The sequence below is a fragment of the Pleurodeles waltl genome, chromosome 3_2, assembly GCF_031143425.1.
Source record: "Pleurodeles waltl isolate 20211129_DDA chromosome 3_2, aPleWal1.hap1.20221129, whole genome shotgun sequence".
Classification (NCBI taxonomy): Eukaryota; Metazoa; Chordata; class Amphibia; order Caudata; family Salamandridae; genus Pleurodeles; species Pleurodeles waltl.
Genome location: NC_090441.1, coordinates 217,042,920 through 217,064,043, shown reverse-complemented (window position 1 = coordinate 217,064,043; position 21,124 = coordinate 217,042,920). Strand labels below are relative to the sequence as shown.

General features: G+C 47.8%; 1 protein-coding gene across 3 annotated transcripts in view; it reads right to left on the bottom strand.

Moving 5' to 3' along the window:
• LOC138286726 (uncharacterized) overlaps positions 1-21,124 on the bottom strand; it is a 232,705-nt gene that overhangs the window by 58,613 nt on the left and 152,968 nt on the right. For all 3 annotated transcript variants that reach the window (XM_069227247.1, XM_069227248.1, XM_069227249.1), the window contains one exon: positions 10,850-10,942. In XM_069227247.1, the coding sequence (XP_069083348.1) occupies positions 10,850-10,942 (93 nt within the window). The remainder of the gene's footprint in view (positions 1-10,849; positions 10,943-21,124) is intronic.

Sequence of the window (21,124 nt, the reverse complement as noted above, 5' to 3'; positions counted from 1 at the left end):
AAGCTTGCAGTTAATGGAAAAGAGGTGCGGCCAGGGGCCAGCAAGGCCCAGTAGGACTCAACCAAGGAGGGGAGTTCACAGGGGGCCCTCAGCGTCGCAGAGAGGACACAGGAGTCACAGAAGGAGCCCGCTAGCACTACAAAAGAGGTTATCACGCCACAGGAGAAAGGCGTGGGAGGATGTGCTTCGTAGGATGGAGCGCTGGGCTGGAGCTACACGTCGCCTGAAGATCCCTTGGCGGAGGTGCAAACAAGCCTTGGCAGCTGCAAGAGACGCAGTGCACAGGGGCAAAGGCTTACCTCCACCAAAGTTGGACAGCTGGCGGAGAGGACCAAGAGGACTATTCCAGACCACCCCCTGTGATACAGGATCCATGCAGCTCAAGATGAGGGGAGATCCACGCAGCCGGTCATCGCTTGTTGTAGCTGCCTGCGATTGCAGGGGATTGACTCCTTCACTCCAAGGGAGATTCCTCCTTCTTATGCAGGCTAAAGAGTTGCAGTCTTCTGAGGATGCACAGCTGGGGAAATGTTGCAAAGCTGGCAGGAGATGTGGAAACAAAGTTGCAGAAGAGTTTTCTTTCGTTTGGTTCCTGGAGGGTACAGTCCCAGTTCTTGTGGCCAGAAGTCAAAGCAGAGGTTGCAGAGGAGTCCTGCTGGAATCTTGCAAGCTGAATTTGAGGACCCACCCAAGAGAGTGAACCTAAATAGCCCTGAAAGGGGGAATGGTCACCTAACCAGGTAAGCAACTGTAAGGAGGGGGCTCTGATGTCACCTGCCTGACCTGGCCTGGCCACTCAGTTGCTCCCAGAGTTCCCTGCCAACTTTTGGAAACAGGATGGCAGAACCCAGGGACCCTCTGGAGGAGCTCTGGACACCACCCCTGGGGTGGTGATGGACAGGGGAGTGGTCACTCCCCTTTCCATTGTCCAGTTTTGCGCCAGAGCAGGGACTGGGGGTCCCTGAACCAGTGTGGACTGGTTTATGCAAGGAGGGCACCATCTGTGCCCTTCAAAGCAAACCAGTGGCTTAGGGAGGCTACCCCTACCAAACCAGTTACACCTATTTCCAAAGGGAGAGGGTGTTACCTCCTCTCTCAAAAGAAATCCTTTGTTCTGCCTTCCTGGGCTTGATCAGATCGAGCAGCAGGAGGGCAGAAACCTGCCTGAGGGGTGGCAGAAGCTGGGCTGCCCGGAAAACCCTGTAAGACTGGTGGTAGCAATGCTGGGGTCCTCTAAGGAGCCCCTAGAGTGCATGGAATCATACACCCAATACTTGGCACAGTATTGGGGAAAGATTCTGACATGATTGATACCAAACATGCCCAGGTTCGGAGTTACCATTATGTAGCTGGACATAGGTAGTAAAATGGCGTCCCAGCACTCACAAAGTCCAGGAAAATGGTTATGGAGTTTGTCGGGGATCCTCTGCTAGTGCATGGGTGCCCTCATACACAGGTACCTGCACCTTGCCCTCTGGCCTGAGGGCCACCATAGGGGTGACTTATAGTGACCTGGTGTAGTCACCTGTAGTGAAAATGGGTGCATGCACCTGTTTCACACAGGCTGCAATGGTAGGCCTACAGAACCCTTAGCATGGGTTCCCTATGGGTGGCAGAATAACTGCTGCAGCCCATAGGGATTCCTTGGAACCACAATGCCCTGGGTACCTAGGTACCATATACTAGGGACTTACATGGGGGACCAGTATGCAAATTGTGGGGATAAAAAGTTACCAGCAACAAAATTTAAAGTAGAGAGCACAGTCACTGGGGCCCTGGTTAGCAGGATTGCAGTGAACACAAACACACTGACAAACAGGCAAAAAGTGGGGGTAACCAAGCTAGAAAGAGGCTACTTTCCAACACTGCTCGACCAAGCTACCTCACAAATTGGAGCAGTATGTGATCTAGTTTTTAACTCTGGAAGGCAACATGTGGTTGCCTGGACCCCCTGCACAGTGTGGCTAGTTTTGCACACTACATAAAGGGCCAGCCTCCTACTGTTTCTGGTGGGGAGACAGAAACAGATCCAACAATGTTGTGTACCAAGGTTGACATGTCCATGTGGGAGCTACAAGGATCATGGTGAGTGATGTTTGTCTCAGTTTGCAAACCAGAAATGGAATGAGTAGGAGAGAAGCAGAAAAGTGTAAGTAAATATCCCCGACCAATTCATCCATAGAGCATTGCACTTGGACTGAGGATGTGGGAATCTGGATGCGAAGTTTTGGCATTTTGAGTTTTCTGCTGTGGCGAAGAGGTCTATTTCTGGTGTTCCCTACAGGTGAAAGAATTGGTGAAGTACTTGTGGGTAAAGTTCCTATTCGTGGACTTGTTGCTGCATCCTGCTTAGAAGGGCTGCAAACGGACTGTCCATTCCTACAAGGTATTCTGCCAGTAACTGAATGTGATGGTTAATCACCCACTTCCAAACTGTGAGCAAGAGAAGACAATTGAGATGAGTGTGACCTCTCCCCATGATCCTGCAGATCATACATGGTTGTCATATTGTCTGTACGGACTAGAACCACTTTGTGAGATAGTTGCGGCAGAAATGCTTTGAGCGCTAGAAAGACTGCTAGTAACTCCAAGTAGTTGATGTGATAAGTTTGTTGAAGGGTATCCCATTTGCCTTATATTGTAAGGTTGGTGAGGTGAGCTCCCCAACCTATCTGTGATGCATCTGTAGTGAGAGTGATCTGAGTGACAGGGTCTTGAAAAGGTCACCTCTTGGAGAGATGAATGCGGTCCACCAACACTAGATCTTATAGATGACCCTGTGACTGAGACCATTGATGAGACAGACACTGCTGCAAGGGGCACGTGTGTAGTCTGGCATGAGGAACAATGTGTAGGAAAGTAGCCTCTTTCTAGCTTGGTTACCCCCACTTTTGGCCTGTTTGTCATTGTGTTTGACTGGACCCCAGCAGTTATGCTCTCTCCCTTTAATTTAGTTGTTGGTTACTGTTACAGTATTTCACCCACAACTGGCATACGGATGCCCCCTCATATGTCCCTACTATATGGTACGTAGGTACCCTGGGCATTGGGTTCCAGGGGATCCCTATGGGCTGCAGCATATATTTTGCCACTTATAGGGAGCCTATGCAGAGGCTTCTGCAGGACTGCCATTGTAGCCTGCGTGAAAAGGTGCAAGCACCCTTTCACTGCCATTTACACTGCACCAGGTCACTTATAAGTCACCCCTCTGGCAGGCCTTCGAGCCCAGAGGGCAGGGTGCAAAGCACCTGTGTGTGGTACAAGCTGCAACTAAGAAGCAAGATGCCTCGTGCAACATTGTATCTCTAGCTCCTTCCAACAACTGCAACATTTCCCCAGTCGTGCATACTCTGGGGACAGCCAGTCTTCAGCCTGCATCAGAAGAGCAAATAAATCTCCCTTGGGGTGAAGGAGTCACTCCCCTGCTTCTGCAAGCACCAACTGCGATGACAAACAGCTGCGTGGATCCCCTCTCCTGCGTGAGCTACGTGGATCCTGCATCCTGGGTGGTGGACTGAAGTGGTCCCGATGGTCCTCTCTTCCAACTGTCCAACTTTGGTGGAGGTAAGAGCTTGCCTCCCCACGCAAGACACTACCCCCCCTGCACTGTGTCCTTTGCAGCTGCCAATGCTTGTTGGCATCCTTCCGCCAAGATCTTCATGCATCTTAAAGCTCTGGCTCCCATCACTCTATCCTGCGACACACAGCTTCCTGAGTGGTTCTCCAGCGGCGTGGAAGCCTTTGTCATAGTGCTGCATGGGCCTCTTCTGCAACTTTCCTGTACCCGTCCTGTGGGGCTGGGCTCTGTATATACTATCTCAAAGTGAGAGATAGTGTGCACAGAGTCCAAGGGTTCCCCTAGGAGGTTGATAGTGGCAAAATTAGATATTACTAATTCTCTGTTTTGTGGTAGTGTGGTCGAGCAGTAGGCCTATCAGAGGGAGTGTTAAGCATTTGTTGTACACACACAGGCAATAAATGCGGAACACACACTCAAAGACATAACTCCAGACCAATAGGTTCTTATACAGAAAAATATATTTTCTTAATTTATTTTAGAACCACAAGATTCAAGATTTGAGGTAAGTACATAAAATGCAAGGTACTTCACACAGGTAAGTATGGAACTTTGATTTAAAATAGTAGTACACAGTTTTGTTTAAAATAGCAATAAGCTATTTTAAAAGAGGACACAGTGCAAAAATCAACAGTTCCTGGGGGAGGTACATTTTGGTTAGTTTCTCAGGTAAGTAAAGCATTTACAGAGTCAGTCTCCTGGGAACAGGTAGCCCACAGTTGGGGGTTCAAGGCAACACCAAAGCCACAGCACCAACAACACAGGGCCGGTCAGGTGCAGAGGTCAAAGGAGGGCCCAGAACACATAAGCGACTATGGAGAACAGGGGTGCTTCGGTTCCAGTCTGCTAGCAGGTAAGTTCCTGCGTCCTCTGGGAGAAGACCGGGGGGTTGTTTGTAGAGCACTGGTGGGTGGGGGGCGGAAATGACACGCCCTCAGCGGCACAGGGGCGGCCGGGTGCAGTGTGCAAAAGTAGGTGTCGGGTTTGCTACTGAAAACAATGGAGGGACCCGGGGGTCACTCTGGCCCTGCAGGCAGGGCACAGGGGGGGCTTCTCGGGCCAGCCACCGACTGGGCTAGAATGAGGGCCACCTGCTGGTCACTCCTGCACTGGTAAGTGGTTCCTCTCGGTCCTGGGGGCTGCAGGTGCAGTGCTTGGTCCAGGCGCCGGGTTCCCTTGTTACCAGGCAGTCGCGGTCAGGGGGAGCCTCTGGATCCTCTATGCAGGTGTCGCCGTGGGGATGCAGGGAGGCTGACTCAGTGTCCACGTCGTTGGAGTCGCCTGGGAGTCCTCTCTGCGGTGTTTGTTGTCCTGGACTCGTGCCGGGGGTTGTGAGGTGAAGACTCATGCTTCTGGCAGGAAGTGGGTTTCTCTTTAAAGTTGTTTATTTGTTGCAATTTTGTTGCTGTTCCTGGACAGAGCCGCTGTCCTCGGGAGGTTCTTGGTCCTACAGGTGCAGGTCAGTCCTCGGAGTCCTCAGCGGTCGCTGGTCCCACTGGATGAGTCACTGTACAGGATCTTAGAGTCTGGAGACAGGCCGGTAGGGATGGGGCCAAGCCAGTTGTCGTCTCCCTCGTCTCTGAGGGGATTTCAGGTCAGCAGCCCTTCTTCTTGTTCTTGTTCAGGGTTGCCCCTAAATACTAAATTTAGGGGGGTGTTTAGGTATGGGGGGCAGTAGACAATGGCTACTGCCCTTGAGGGTGGCTACACCCTCCTTGTGCCTCCTCCCTGAGGGGAGGAGGGCACATCCCTATTCCTATTGGAGGAATCCTCCAAAACAAGATGGAGGATTTCCTAAGGCAGGGGTCACCTCAGCTCAGGACACATTAGGGGTTGTCCTGACTGGAGGGTGACTCCTCCTTGCGGGGGCTGTGTCTGGGGGGCAGGCATCTCCACTAGCTGGAGTGCCCTGGCGCACTGTATCACAAAGCCTGAGCCTTTGAGGCTCACTGTTAGGTGTCACAGTTCCTGCAGGCGGGAGGTGTGAACCACCTCCACCCAGTGCAGGCTTTGTTTCTGGCCTCAGAGAGCACAAAGGCTCACACCCCATGGGGTCTGGTTAGCAGGGTCCCAGCACACTTATTAGTCAAGTCAGCATCAATATCAGGCAAAACGTGGGGGGTAACTGCAACAGGGAGCCATTTTCCTACAGCATGACTGACATTGTTGGATGGTATTGGCACTGATGAGTCAATCGTCCAAGTATGGGAAGAAATTAATGTTTCCTTCTGAGGAATGCAGTCACGACCACTAGACATTTTGTGCATACTCGGAGCAGTTGTCACCCTGAATGGTAAAACCTTGAATTTATAATGTTTTCCCGCAATGACAAATCTGAGGTATTTGCGAAATGCTGGATATATGGAAATGTGAAAATAAGCATCTTTGAGATCTAATGCCGTCATGAAATCTCCTTGCTGCAATAGGGGAATAACATTTTGCAAAATAACCATATGAAAATGCTTTGAAAGGATGTATAGGTTGAGAGGGCTGAGATCCATAATTAGTCTTAATGACCCATCTTTCTTTGGTATAAGGAAGTTTAGGGAATATACTTCTAATCCTTGTTGAGACAGAGGAACTGGTGCTATAGCCCCTTTGAGAAAAAGGGATTGCACCTCTTCTTGCAAGAGAACGAGATGGTTGTGTGAAAGTTTGTGAACACGAGGGGGAATATTTGGTGGAGTGGAAATGAGTTGTAGACAAAAACCATGTTGGATCATTGACATAACCCATTGATCTGTGGTGAAATTAGACCATTGGGGTAAGAGATTTTGCTAGTTTTCCCCTCCACTGGAGAGGTGTGTGCTAGAGGGATTTGTAAGCAGCCACTGTCTTGTATTTGAGGCAGAACCTCTAGAGGTGGAAGCCTTACCTCAACTTCTATTATTTGCACCCCTGCAAGAGCCTCTGAAGGAACCTTTATTGCAAAAGTGTGGTCCTTGTTTGGTTTGGGAGGTGGAAGGCTCGGTAGATGATGTCTTGAAAACTCCCCTAAATTGTGATCTACAAAAATGACCCCTACTTGGTGTAGTTAATAAGGCTCCCATGGCTTTAGCTGTTTCTGAATCTTTCGTCAGATTGTCAATGGTGGTATCAACTTCTGGGCCACATAAGTGTTATTTATCATAAGGCATGATCAGAACTGCCTGTTGTATTTCGCGCTTGAAGCCTGAGCACCTCGACCAAGCATGCCTTCTTATTATAAGACTGGTGTTTACACCACGAGCTGCTGTATCCGCTGCATCAATGGCACTTCTGATTGAGTTGGTTGGGATGGCCTGCCCTTCTGACCTCTTTTTTGATGTTCCTGTTGAAGGTACTTGAGCAGTTCCTCCATCTCGTCCCAGTGGGCTCTATCATATCCTGCCAGGAGTGCCTGAGAATTTGAAAGTCTCCAATGATTAGCGGCTTGCGGAGCTACCCTTTTGCCTGCTGCATCCAGTTTTCGCTCTCCTTATCAGCCGGAGGAGCATCTCCGGTGGACTGACTATTAGCACGCTTTTGTGCTGCATTTACTACTATAGAATCAGGAGGTACTTGAGATTTAATAAATATTGGATCTGAGGGTGCTGTTTTGTATTTCTTATCGACCCTTGGGGTAATAACCCTTGCCCTAACAGGTTCTTTGAAAATCTCTGTGGCATGTTTAAGCACACCTGGCAGCATGGGTAGGAACGGACTCTCTTTATGAGTGCTGGTTAATGTATTGAAGAGGGTCAGTATGCATATGTACATTATGATATGCGGCTGCCCTTGCAATAACCTGATTGTATGCTGTTGCATCTTCAAGGGGTGAAGGCCTTGCTGGATATAAATCCAGGTCATTAGGCAGTATGGGATCTGGGTCATACAAATCCCGTGGACTACATCCTATGGAACATCACCTAAGCCATCTCTATGAGATGATGAGCCTCATGGAGAGAATTGTGGCTGTATGAAAGATGTATGAGATTGTGGTAGTGGAGTAGGAGGAAGTTCAGAGGAGTGAGGTGGAAAAGGCTGAGGTTGATCTGAAGCCTTATTTGTGTCCTTGGAGACTTTTTTTTTTTTTTATAGGAGGGGGAGCAGTGTCCAATGTTTCGTGAAAGGTAAGTCTCCTTTTAATTGGAACAGGAGGAGAAGCAATTATTTTACCCGTTGTCTTCTGTAGGAGGCTGGCCTGGCTTGTAGTGGGTACCAGAGGTACTTACACCTTATGCCAGGTCCAGTTATCCCTTATTAGTGTAGAAGAGGTGTTTCTAGCAGCTTAGACTGATAGAAAGTAGCTATGGCAAAGCAGCTTAGGCTGAACTAGGAGACATGCAAAGCTTCTACTATACCACTTATATCATATGCACAATGTCATAAGAAAACGCAATACACAGAGATACTAAAAATAAAGGTACTTTATTTTTATGACAATATGCCAAAAGTATCTCAGTGAGTACCCTCAGTAGGAAGATAAGTACTATACACAAGTTATATGTACACAAACCAAAATTAGGTAAGTAAGAGCAAGAAAAGTAATGCAAACAGTGTAGAATTACAATAGGTTGCAATAGGAGCACATAGGTATAGGGGCAACACAAACCATATACTCCAAAAGTGGATTGCGAACAACGAATGGACCCCAGACCTATGTGAGCTTGTAGAGGGTCGCTGGGACTGTAAGAAAACAGTGAGGGTTAGAAAAATACCCAACCCCAAGACCCTGAAAAGTAGGAGTAAAGTACACCTACTACCCCCAGAGAGCATAGAAGTTGTGATAGGGGGATTCTGCAGGAAAAACACACACCAGCAGTGCACTGACAACGGATTTCCGGACCTGAGTACCTGCAAGACAAGGGGACCAAGTCCAATAGTCGCGACAGTGTCCAGGGGTGAAGGAGCCCAGGAAACCCCAGCTGAAGGTGCAAGGGAGCTGCCTCTGGATGAAAGAAGCTTGGAGTTCTGCAAGAAAGAAGAGGACTAGGAACTTCTCCTTTGGAAGACAGATGTCCCACATTGCGATGAAGCTTGCAGGGGTGTTCCCACGCAGAAAGACCGCGAACAAGCCTTGCTAGCTGCAAGGGTCGCGGTAGAGATTTTTGGGTGCTGCTGAGGACCAGGAAGGACCAGGATGTCGCCTTTTGCAGGAGGAGACAGAGGGGGCGCTCAGCAACTCAGGGAGCCCTCACAGAAGCAGGCAGCACCCGCAGAAGTACCCCAACAAGCACTTGGAAGGAGAGTGAACCGGAGTCCACGCAAAGTTACAAAAGGGAGTCCCATGACGCCGGAGGACAACTCAGAAGGTTGTACACTGCAGGACGGAGTGTTGGGGACCCAGGCTTGGCTGTGCACGAAGGAAATCCTGGAAGAGTGCACAGGAGCCGGAGCAACTGCAAATCACGCGGTACCCAGCAATGCAGTCTAGCGTGGGGAGACAAGGACTTACCTCCACCAAACTTGGACTGAAGAGTCACTGGACTGTGGGAGTCACTTGGACAGAGTTGCTGTGTTCCAGGGACCACGCTCGTCGTGCTGAGAGGGGACCCAGAGGACCGGTGATGCAGTCTTTTGGTGCCTGCATTAGCAGGGGGAAGATTCCGTCGACCCATGGGAGATTTCTTCAAGCTGTCCAGGGCCCATTTTGATAAATGATATCACTTTTCCCAGATTGCGATGCATTGATTTTTATCTGTTTACCCTGTCTAATCGAATAATTTCTTATCGAAGAATTATGCTGTACAGGTCACTTGTAACCCTTAAAACTTTCCACCACAACAAATATTTCTCACTTTAAATCATTTGATCAACTGTTTAATGTTACTGACGATCATTTCTGATCTACCCAGGCTTGGTACCGGTTTCTGATGTAGTAATCCCAGTACAGAGGACACAAAATGTAATGTCAAGAGCACTAACAACCTGCTATGTGTAACTGGCGCAGACATGAAAACAGGCTGGTCTATCAAGTGCATGGGCTGAAGCAATTGGCATTATGGAGGAATTATTTTAAGAACTCAGACTGAAACTGGAAACAAATACGAAAACAAAAGTGTGGACATTACAAACAGTGCATGGATTGTTAATGTCTTCCCGTGAGATGCTTTAAATGGTTTATGATAAAATTACAAGAGATGCTTAGATCTGGAGTTGTGGACTGTGAAAAGACTAGAACAGTCTTCATCATGTGCACAAGCGTACGTTGTTCTTCTGCGTACCGTACTGTGTGATTCTACGAAAATCCGTTTAGGATGAGACATGGGGATGATAACGCTTGAAGGATGCACACACTCCCTGGGAGGAAACTGCCTGAAGGATTCATACACACCCTGGGATGACGCTGCCTGAAAGATTCATACACACCCTGGGATGACGCTGCCTGAAAGATTCATACACACCCTGGGATGAAGCAGCCCGAAAGATTCACATACACCCTGGGATGATGCAGCCTGAAAGATTCACATACACCCTGGGATGACGCAGCCTGAAAGATTCACATACACCCTGGGATGAAGCAGCCTGAAAGATTCACATACACCCTAGGATGACGCAGCCTGAAAGATTCCCATACACGCTGAGATGACGCTGCCTGAAAGATTCACACACACCCTGGGGAGACGCTGCCTGAAAGATTCACATACACCCTGGGGTGACGCTGCCTGAAAGATTCACACACACCCTGGGGTGACGCTGCCTGAAAGATTCACACACACCCTGGGGTGACGCTGCCTGAAAGATTCACATACACCCTGGGATGACGCTGTCTGAAAGATTCACATACACCCTGGGATGACGCTGCTTGAAGGACTCAAACACCGTAGGTCTACTCACTTGAAGGATTCACAAATATCCTGGAATGGCGCTGCCTGAAGGAGTTACATACACCCTGGGATGACGCTGCCCGAGGGTCACCTGAGTTAGGATTTTAGAAACTGAAACAAAATGCAAGCCTTAGATCGGGACTTGAGGTTGAAAAAGAAGGAGAAATCTATAGGTGGGGTCTAGTACTCGTTATGTGTGATAGAATAATTCTTTCAATTGCTTAAATACCATGTGATAAAAACAGTGGGAATGAAAATTCCTGCCTCTCATCACTAGATCTTAAGTCCTAAAGTGTTTTAAAACTTGTTATTGTGCTAGTGTTCTTTGAATAATTCAGACACAAAACTACCCTTACTCCAGTTTATTCACGACAAATTGGTGACTGCAGGTTTTGAACTCCTTCCTCGGGTTACTGTTTCAGTGGTGTAGACTGAGCACTGCAAGAAGAGATGTCCTTTACTCCGTGACAGAGGCCTCACTCACCTGTGATTCTACATTCAGGCTCTCGCTCCTTTTTCACACGTGTCACTTCTTCACTGTTGCATCCCAGTGAGTACACACCGGTGACAACTGGATCTGATGGGATTAGAAGAGAACATGAAAGTAAGTGAACCGATGGGAGAATGACTCTCCTTTTACTGGAAAACAACTTTTGAGTATAAGCGTACAGTGAAGTAAATAGCAAGAGAGGACTGGAAGTCGACAGAAAAAAATGTAAATGTAAAAAGTGGGGGGGTGGAGTCTGGCTGCTATCTGAAATGGCCGCCTCAACATAGAGCTCAGAGACTCGAGGGACGAAGGATTACCCAAACAGCTGTCAAAAAGCCTCCTTGGAGCCAGATTGAAAGGCAATGTAAATGTGATAACATCCACATAACTCTGAAGTTATTTCCGAAGTGAGACATGAAAGTTAAAGCGGAGTTCTTCACTGAAGCCCTGAACCCTGGCTACAAATCACCTGAACACGGCCCTTCAGCTGATCAAAGAACAACACACTCTGTCAGGACACAGAGTCAGCTGCTGAAGAGATGAGGAACTTTCTTCGTGTTTAAACTGGGGGCTGCACCAGGGGAATTAAATTACTGTTGGCCTTTGGTGGAACTCTCCACACAGCACAGGGAAGCTTCTGATAACTCAACTCTGAGGTATTGTCTCTTCATTTAACTCTTCAGACTCCATTACCTGAATGTGTGAGCACAGGAATTTCTTGTCATCAGAGTGTGTGGAGCAAATGCAGTTCGGTAAGTGGGTGTTGTACACCATTTCTGCAGCTGAGCTACTCATTCGGTCAGGAATACAGCCAGTTTCATAACAGACAAGTGGAATTTCCTTTCTTGAAAGTTGAAAGGCTGCTGTAGGGAGAAACACATGAACTTTCACTCCTGAAGTGTTTCTCTTCATTTGACAGTTCAGAGAGTCTGCTACGCAATTAAGTAAATGCTGGAATTCCTATCAGCAGAAGGTGTAAAGCAAATTTGGATAGGCAGGCAAAAGATGTGAGCTATTTCTGATGCACTGATCCTCAGGGACACCTGTCTGAAAGCATTCAGTCATTATTTTTAAAATTCTAGAAGTCTGTGGCAAAGACTAATTCTGTCAGGAAACACAGCCAGCTGCTGGTGAGAAGTGAAAAGGCTGCTGTAAGAGAAGCCTCTGACAACTCTCAACTCTGAGGTATTTCTCTTCACTTAACTGTTCAGATTCTATTACGTGATTATGTAAGCGCAGGAATTCTTGTCTACAGTTTGGCAAGCGAGTGTTGTACACTGTTCCTACAGCTGAGAGAGTTTGTGAAAATTACTTATTCTATCAGGAAACAAAGACAGTTTCTGAAGAGATATGTGAAATTCCTTTCCTTGAATGTCGAAAGGCAGCTGTATGAGAAGCATATAAACTTTCATTTCTGAGGTATTTCTCTAAATTTGACAATTCAGACTCTACTACGAAATTAAGTAAACGCCACAATTCCTATCAGCAGAGGGGGTAATGTGAATTTGGGTAGGCAGGCGAAAACTGTACAACATTTCTGATGCACTGTTTTTCAGGGACGCCCGCTTGAAAACATATAGCCATAATTTTAAAATCCCAGATGTCTGTCACCATTTACAGTGTTAATAACTACCTACCTTGCGAGTCGATTGGAATACATATTTGATTACTAAGCTGTACTTATTTATTGTCTCCTCTAACATTGAAGCATAACAGTGGCAAATCTAATAGAACGCCTTTGCTTACACAAATAGTAGACAACCGCCAACGTTATACGGGGCTTCCCCGGCTATCCACACACAGTCTATCCCTCTATTTGGCCCAAGATGCCCTTCGTCATCTCTTTCTGAAACAGACTGACTAGGAGACGACCTTTCGGAAGTGGCTCCGAGCAAGGGTGAGGCTGAGGACATTCACCCTACTGCCCTCAGCATCTCTAACTCTGTTGCCCCTTCGACCTTGGCAGATCCTGTTAACCAGGGATCACCCATAAGCACCACGAGCCAAGTCAGCGAGGAATGTATTCCGTCCCTGTCAATTGTTCCATACATTCTGGTGTCCACCCGCATGTCCAACCTACCTAATTCATATATAGCTGGGACCACATCCAGCGAGGTTCATATGGCACATAGCGAGAAAGCCACTGGTCCTAATATACCTGAGGGAATTAGTATGGTTCCTAGCAGTTCCTCCCCCTGTAGGAAATATCCCCAGAATAAAGCAGGGTCCATAAAAACAGAGGATCTCGATAAGGTACTCAGCTGGAACATAGCAGGGTTGGAAAGCAAATTACAAAGTCCAGGATGGGGCAGTCTTATTGATGATCACCTGATCTGCCTCTTCCAAGAAACGTGGGCATTAGAACCCAAATATAGACTAGGCTTTAAAAGCTATTGGGTTCCAGCACGCAAGTCCTCTCCTGGGAGACCATCGGGAGGGCTGCTTGTGTGGATCAACACTTCTCTTAGGTGCAAGATAGAAGAAATAGATACGGGTTGCCCTGACTTGCAAGTCCTATTAATAATGATTTCTGAAGAGAGACCGTTACTTTTAATTAATATCTATAACAGGAATGTGAGCTCCCACACCGATTCTGATGTCCTGTCCATTTTGGACAGTTTTCTTAAAAACAATCCTTCCTTCTTTGTTTTGATTGGAGGGGATTTTAATGTCACTTTTGAACCTAATCCTCTAGTCCAAGGAATATGTAAAGAAGAGGATGCCCATTGGCTAGTCTCCAACAAAAGACCAAGGCTGAATAAATCTGCGCGCTTACTGGCCGACATCACACTAGCCCATGGCCTCCGAGCCTGCAACGGTCGCTCACGCTCGGATGTAAATTTACAAGCTACCTTTAGGCGCGGAGGGCTCAGTAGTCGTATTGATTATATACTTCTTGACATCCGACTGTGGAGCCACATGTTTGATATGAGGGTCCAAAAGCAAATTGAGAGTGATCATGACCCGTTGATTTTATCGACCAGAGGACTTTTTCCTTCGTTTACTGTGCCCTACTCCAAGAGCCATGCCTCCCAGCTGGCCCTAACTTATAACAGACGCAGCCTAAAATGGGAATCTGTTATTTCTTCCCCTAAACACCTGGCATCTATTTACAACCTGCTTGCCAACCAGATGGAGTGTATGATCCGGCTAAATGAGAACGGGGAGGGTGACAGAGTCTTAGCAGCCCACACTGACTTGTTCCAATCTTTAAAGCATCTTTTCACAAAAAAGTTTCTCAATAATTCTAACAAAAAGCACTGCGCTCCTTGGTTTGACAACTGTTGCAGAGAAGCACAACTGTCTCTCCTGGAAGCAATAAAAGAAGGCCATGTTGGGCTGTTAAGAACAGCCAGAAAGGTTTATAAGAAGGAATGTTCCAAGGCACGCAGAAGCTGGGAAGAGGCCAGATGGGTTATTATTTTGGAGACTGCTAAATCCAATGACACATCTAGGTTCTGGAAACTAATAACTGATGACTGTAGCAATTCCCCTGCCGCTCCTGGCTCCTCAATTCTCTCAGCATCATGGGTAGAGCACTTTGGGCAACTATATGAAGGGCCTTCTGAAGCATCTTTGTGGGCCCCTGATGCCCCAAAAAACCATAAGACTACCCCGATCACATTCTCTCTAACCGAAACAAGAGCAGCAATAGACTCATTGAAATGGGGAAAGGCCCCTGGCCCAGACAAGATCCCAGGCGATCTATACAAATCAAGACCAGATATATGGGCACCATATCTCAACCTTATCTGCAATGCTATTGCAGCAGGGGCCCCCGCTCCTCCCACTTGGAAAGGGGCCGAAATAGTACCCATTTTTTAAAAAGGAAATCCGAACATCCCTGCCAATTATCGTCCGATTAGTCTCCTTGATAATTCCCAAAAAATCTATGCAAAGCATCTTTTGCTCCATCTTGAGGAATGGATTATGGAGTCCGAAGCTCTTTCTGACCTACAAGCAGGATTTAGACCTGCAGTGAGTACAGTTGACCAAGCCCTAAGATTCATGTCAATAAAATAGAAGAATGTTGACCTGGGGAGGGGTAATCTCTATGTGGTCTTCATAGACCTCAGAGCCGCATTTGATTTGATCCCCAGGAACCTGCTGTGGTCAACATTATCAAACATGGGAGTGCCATCTGGTCTCCTGAAACTCATTGCTCAACTGCATGAAAATACTTTCGCTCAAATTAGATGTGGCCAGGGGGGTGAGTTGACTGACCCCGTAGCTATTAAAAAAGGAGTTAGACAGGGATGTGTTCTGGCACCCACTCTTTTTTTGCTATATATCAATAATTGCATCCACTACTTAGAGAACTGTATAAATGATTCACCTAAATTGGTTGAGAAAAAAAATCCCGTGTCTGCTATATGCAGATGACAATTTTGATATCTAAATCGCCAATGGGAATCCAAAACCTGATCAACCAATTTTGTGTTTTTTGTAGTGACTATGGTCTGGACGTAAACATTAAGAAAACAAAACTCATGATATATAGTACCTCCAAGAAACGCTTGCGCGTTAGCATAGAAATGAACTCGATTCCATTGGAGAAAGTAAAAGAGTTTGACTACTTGGGTTTCAGACTATCGACCACAGGCAAATGGATGGCAGCCATTGACAAAGGGGCTCTCATTATAAGCCAGAGAGGTGGGGCCCTTGTCCGTAGATCGAGAAAGGCTCTGAATCCCCCCTTGAACATACTTGCAGAGATTTACAATGTCCAAATTAGAGCAGCGGCCCTCTATGGAGCGGAACTTTGGGGGTCCCACAAAAACCTTGATACTCTGCAAACCAAGGAAAACCATTTCCTTAGACAGATTGCCCAGCTAGGTATGGGCTCACCAATGACCCCTCTAAGGCTAGACCTAGGTCTAAACAGTATCAAAACCACAGCAGCCCTAAGGCCTCTCTCCTATTGGATTCGCTTATGGAAATGTGTTGAACTCGAACCATATAGGCTGGCTATAAGAGAGCTCATAGCCACCCCCCAGGCACTGGAGAAAATCCCATGGCTGAAGGAAATGAAATCTGCCTGGGTCAAAATAGGTTTTCCTTCCTACTGGAACTATCCGGATCAAATCCCCGATAATGCAAAGAAACTTGTCACAAAAAGATATTGGGAGAAAGTTAACGAAGACTCCTTGCACCAAAAAGGGGCGGGCAGGCTAACAATGGAATTTCTCCAATTCAAGCACGAGCCCTGGCCTGAGAACTTCTTGAACCTTCCCATGCCTCCGTACGCCCGTGCTTTATATCTCCAACTAAGATATGGTACACTGCCTATTAATGGTTTTACGGCTCACTGGTCATCTAACATCGTTTCAAATGATAGATGTATCTCTTGCCAAAATTGTAAAGAAACAATAGAGCATATACTATTTTTCTGCCCTCTGTATAAAAGTCCCAGAGGGAGGTGGATCATTCCCCTCTGCAAAAATATGTCATTACATGATAGAGCAAACACCACCAGAATCTGTACATACGACTCATCCTCCGTGGTAGCTATTACAGTTACCAAATTTTTAGCGGAGGCCTGGTACATCCGGCGTAGGCTTATTGTTTCAAAGGGCATGTGAGCCATCCTGACATTAGTCGACAGAAGGAGTCTCAACTGTTATTTTTTTGCCTCCATATGAGGATTGACGAGGGCCAGGTCTTACGGGGAAACAATTGCACACATTGGTATGTTAGACAGAATTTTATATTCTAGTTTTTTTATCTTTTTTTATCCTTAATATTTTAGCCATGTCTTATTTATTGTACTTTTTATCTATAATCAAATACTTAGTCCTGTTGATCTTATTGTTATACTGTCCTGATTATTACTGTTTTTTTATTGTTATCTTGTTTTTTTTAACAAATACTATTTTATCATGTATGATTGTTATCTTTGTTACTCAAAATGGCCTAGATCTCTAGACCGAATGAACTCAAATAAATAAATAGTAGGTGTAGGAAAGTACCATCTTGCCTGGCATGTTACCCCCATATTTCACTGTATATATGTTGTTTTAGTTGTATGTGTCACTGGGACCCTGCCAGCCAGGGCCCCAGTGCTCATAAGTGTGCCCTGTATGTGTTCCCTGTGTGATGACTAACTGTCTCACTGAGGCTCTGCTAACCAGAACCTCAGTGGTTATGCTCTCTCATTTCTTTCCAAATTGTCACTAACAGGCTAGTGACCAATTTCACCAATTTACATTGGCTTACTGGAACACCCTTATAATTCCCTAGTATATGGTACTGAGGTACCCAGGGTATTGGGGTTCCAGGAGATCCCTATGGGCTGCAGCATTTCTTGTGCCACCCATAGGGAGCTCAGACAATTCTTACACAGGCCTGCCAGTGCAGCCTGAGTGAAATAACGTCCAAGTTATTTCACAGCCATTTACCACTGCACTTAAGTAACTTATAAGTCACCTATATGTCTAACCTTTACCTGGTAAAGGTTGGGTGCTAAGTTACTTAGTGTGTGGGCACCCTGGCACTAGCCAAGGTGCTCCCACATTGTTCAGGGCAAATACCCCGGACTTTGTGAGTGCGGGGACACCATTACACGTGTGCACTATACATATGTCACGACATATGTATAGCGTCACAATGGTAACTCCGAACATGGCCATGTAACATGGCCATGTAACATGTCTAAGATCATGGAATTGTCACCTCAATAGCTCAGACCCGGGTACTGCCAAACTGCCTTTCCCGGGGTTTCACTGCAGCTGCTGCCAACCCCTCAGACAGGTTTCTGCCCTCCTGGGGTCCAGCCAAGCTTGACCCAGGAAGGCAGAACAAAGGACATCCTCTCCCTTTGGAAAAAGGTGTCAGGGCTGGGGAGGAGTAGAATCCCCCAGCCTCTGGAAATGCTTTGATGGGCACAGATGGTGCTCATCTCTGCATAAGCCAGTCCGCACCGGTTCAGGGATCCCTCAGCCCTGCTCTGGCGTGAAACTGGACAAAGGAAAGGGGAGTGACCACTCCCCTGACCTGCACCTCCCCTGGGAGGTGCCCAGAGCTCCTCCAGTGTGCTCCAGACCTCTGCCATCTTGGAAACAGAGGTGCTGCTGGCACACTGGACTGCTCAGAGTGGCCAGTGCCAGCAGGTGACGTCAGAGACTCTTCTGATAGGCTCCTTCAGGTGTTACTAGCCTATCCTCCCTCCTAAGTAGCCAAACCTCCTTTTCTGGCTATTTAGGATCTCTGCTTAGGGGGATTCCTTAGATAACGAATGCAAGAGCTCATCAGAGTTCCTCTGCATCTCTCTCTTCACCTGCTGCCAAGGAATCGACTGCTGACCGCGCTGGAAGCCTGCAAAACTGCAACAAAGTAGCAAAGACGACTACTGCGACCTTGTAACGCTGATCCTGCCGCCTTCGACTGTTTTCCTGGTGGTGCATGCTGTGGGAGTAGTCTGCCTCCTCTCTGCACTAGAAGCGGCGAAGAAATCTCCCGTGGGTCGACGGAATCTTCCCCCTGTAACCGCAGGCACCAAAGAACTGCATCTCCGTACCGCTGGGTCTCCTCTCAGCACGACGAGCGAGGTCCCTTGAACTCAGCAACTCTGTCCAAGTGACTCCCACAGTCCAGTGACTCTTCAGTCCAAGTTTGGTGGAGGTAAGTCCTTGCCTCCCCACCTAGACTGCATTGCTGGGAACCGCGTGTTTTGCAGCTACTCCGGCTACTGTGCACTCTTCCAGGATTTCCTTTGTGCACAGCCAAGCCTGGGTCCCCGGCACCTCTAACCTGCATTGCACGACCTCATGAGTTGTCCTCCGACTTCGTGGGACCCTCTTGTGCAACTTCGGGTGAGCTCCGGTTCACTCCACTTCGTAGTGCCTGTTCCGGCACTTCTGCGGGTGCTGCTTGCTTCTGAGTGGGCTCTTTGTCTTGCTGGACGCCCCCTCTGTCTCCTCACACAATTAGCGACATCCTGGTCCCTCCTGGGCCACAGCAGCATCCAAAAACCCTAACCGCGACCCTTGCAGCTAGCAAGGCTGGTTTGCGGTCTTTCTGCATGGAAACACCTCTGCACGACTCTTCACGACGTGGGACATCCATCCTCCAAAGGGGACGTTTCTAGCCCTTGCCATTCTTGCAGAATCCACAGCTTCTACCATCCGGTGGCAGCTTCTTTGCACCCACAGCTGGCATTTCCTGGGCATCTGACCACTCCCGACTTGATCGTGACTTTTGGACTTGGTCCCCTTGTTCCACAGGTACTCTCGTCTGGAAATCCATCGTTGTTGCATTGCTGGTGTTGGTCTTTCCTGCAGAATTCCCCTATCACGACGTCTGTGCTCTTTGGGGAACTTAGGTGCACTTTGCACCCACTTTTCAGGGTCTTGGGGTGGGCTATTTTTCTAACCCTCACTGTTTCCTTACAGTCCCAGCGACCCTCTACAAGGTCACATAGGTTTGGGGTCCATTCGTGGTTCGCATTCCACTTCTAGAGTATATGGTTTGTGTTGCCCCGATCCCTATGTGCCCCCATTGCATTCTATTGTGACTATACATTGTTTGCACTGTTTTCTATTGCTATTACTGCATATTTTGGTATTGTGTACATATATCTTGTGTATATTTGCTATCCTCATACTGAGGGTACTCACTGAGATACTTTGGCATATTGTCATAAAAATAAAGTACCTTTATTTTTAGTATATCTGTGTATTGTGTTTTCTTATGATATTGTGCAAGTGACACTAGTGGTACTGTAGGAGCTTCACTCGTCTCCTAGTTCAGCCTAAGCTGCTCTGCTAAGCTACCTTTTCTATCAGCCTAAGCTGCTAGACACCCCTCTACACTAATAAGGGATACCTGGGCCTGGTGCAAGGTGTAATACCCCTTGGTACTCACTACAAGCCAGTCCAGCCTCCTACAGGTACCCAGGGTATTGGGGTTCCAGGAGATCCCTATGGGCTGCAGCATTTCTTTTGCCACCCATAGGGAGCACTGACAATTCTTACACAGGCCTGCCCTTGCAGCCTGAGTGAAATAACGTCCACGTTATTTCACAGCCATTTACCACTGCACTTAAGTAACTTATAAGTCACCTATATGTCTAACCTTTACCTGGTAAAGGTAGGGTGCTAAGTTACTTAGTGTGTGGGCACCCTGGCACTAGCCAAGGTGCTCCCACATTGTTCAGGGAAAATTCCCCGGACTTTGTGAGTGCGGAGACACCATTACACGCGTACACTATACATATGTCACGACATATGTATAGCGTCACAATGGTAACTCCAAACATGGCCATGTAACGTGTCTAAGATCATGGAATTGCCACCCCAATGCCAGGGCATTGGGGAGACAATTCCATGATCCCCCGAGTCTCTAGCACAGACCCGGGTACTGCCAAGCTACCTTTCCCGGGGTTTCACTGCAGCTGCTGCTGCTGCCAACCCCTCAGACAGGTTTCTGCTCTCCTGGGGTCCAGCCAGGCTTGGCCCAGGAAGGCAGAACAAAGGACTTCCTCAGAGAGAGGGTGTGACACCCTCTCCCTTTGGAAAAAGGTGTCAGGGCTGGGGAGGAGTAGCCTCCCTCAGCCTCTGGAAATGCTTTGATGGGCACAGATGGTGCCCATCTCTGCATAAGCCAGTCTACACCGGTTCAGGGATCCCCCAGCCCTGCTCTGGCGTGAAACTGGACAAAGGAAAGGGGAGTGACCACTCCCCTGACCTGCACCTCCCCTGGGAGGTGCCCAGAGCTCCTCCAGTGTGCTCCAGACCTCTGCCATCTTGGAAACAGAGGTGCTGCTGGCACACTGGACTGCTCTGAATGGCCAGGGCCAGCAGGTGACGTCAGAGACTCCTTCTGATAGGCTCCTCCAGGTGTTGCTAGCCTATCCTCCCTCCTAAGTAGCCAAACCTCCTTTTCTGGCTATTTAGGGTCTCTGCTTTGGGGAATTCTTGAGATAACGAATGCAAGAGCTCATCAGAGTTCCTCTGCATCTCTCTCTTCACCTTCTGCCAAGGAATCGACTGCTGACCGCGCTGGAAGCCTGCAAAACTGCAACAAAGTAGCAAAGACGACTACTGCGACCTTGTAACGCTGATCCTGCCGCCTTCTCGACTGTTTTCCTGGTGGTGCATGCTGTGGGGGTAGTCTGCCTCCTCTCTGCACTAGAAGCTCCGAAGAAATCTCCTGTGGGTCGACGGAATCTTCCCCCTGCAACCGCAGGCACCAAAAGACTGCATCACCGGTCCTCTGGGTCTCCTCTCAGCACGACGAGCGAGGTCCCTTGAACTCAGCAACTCTGTCCAA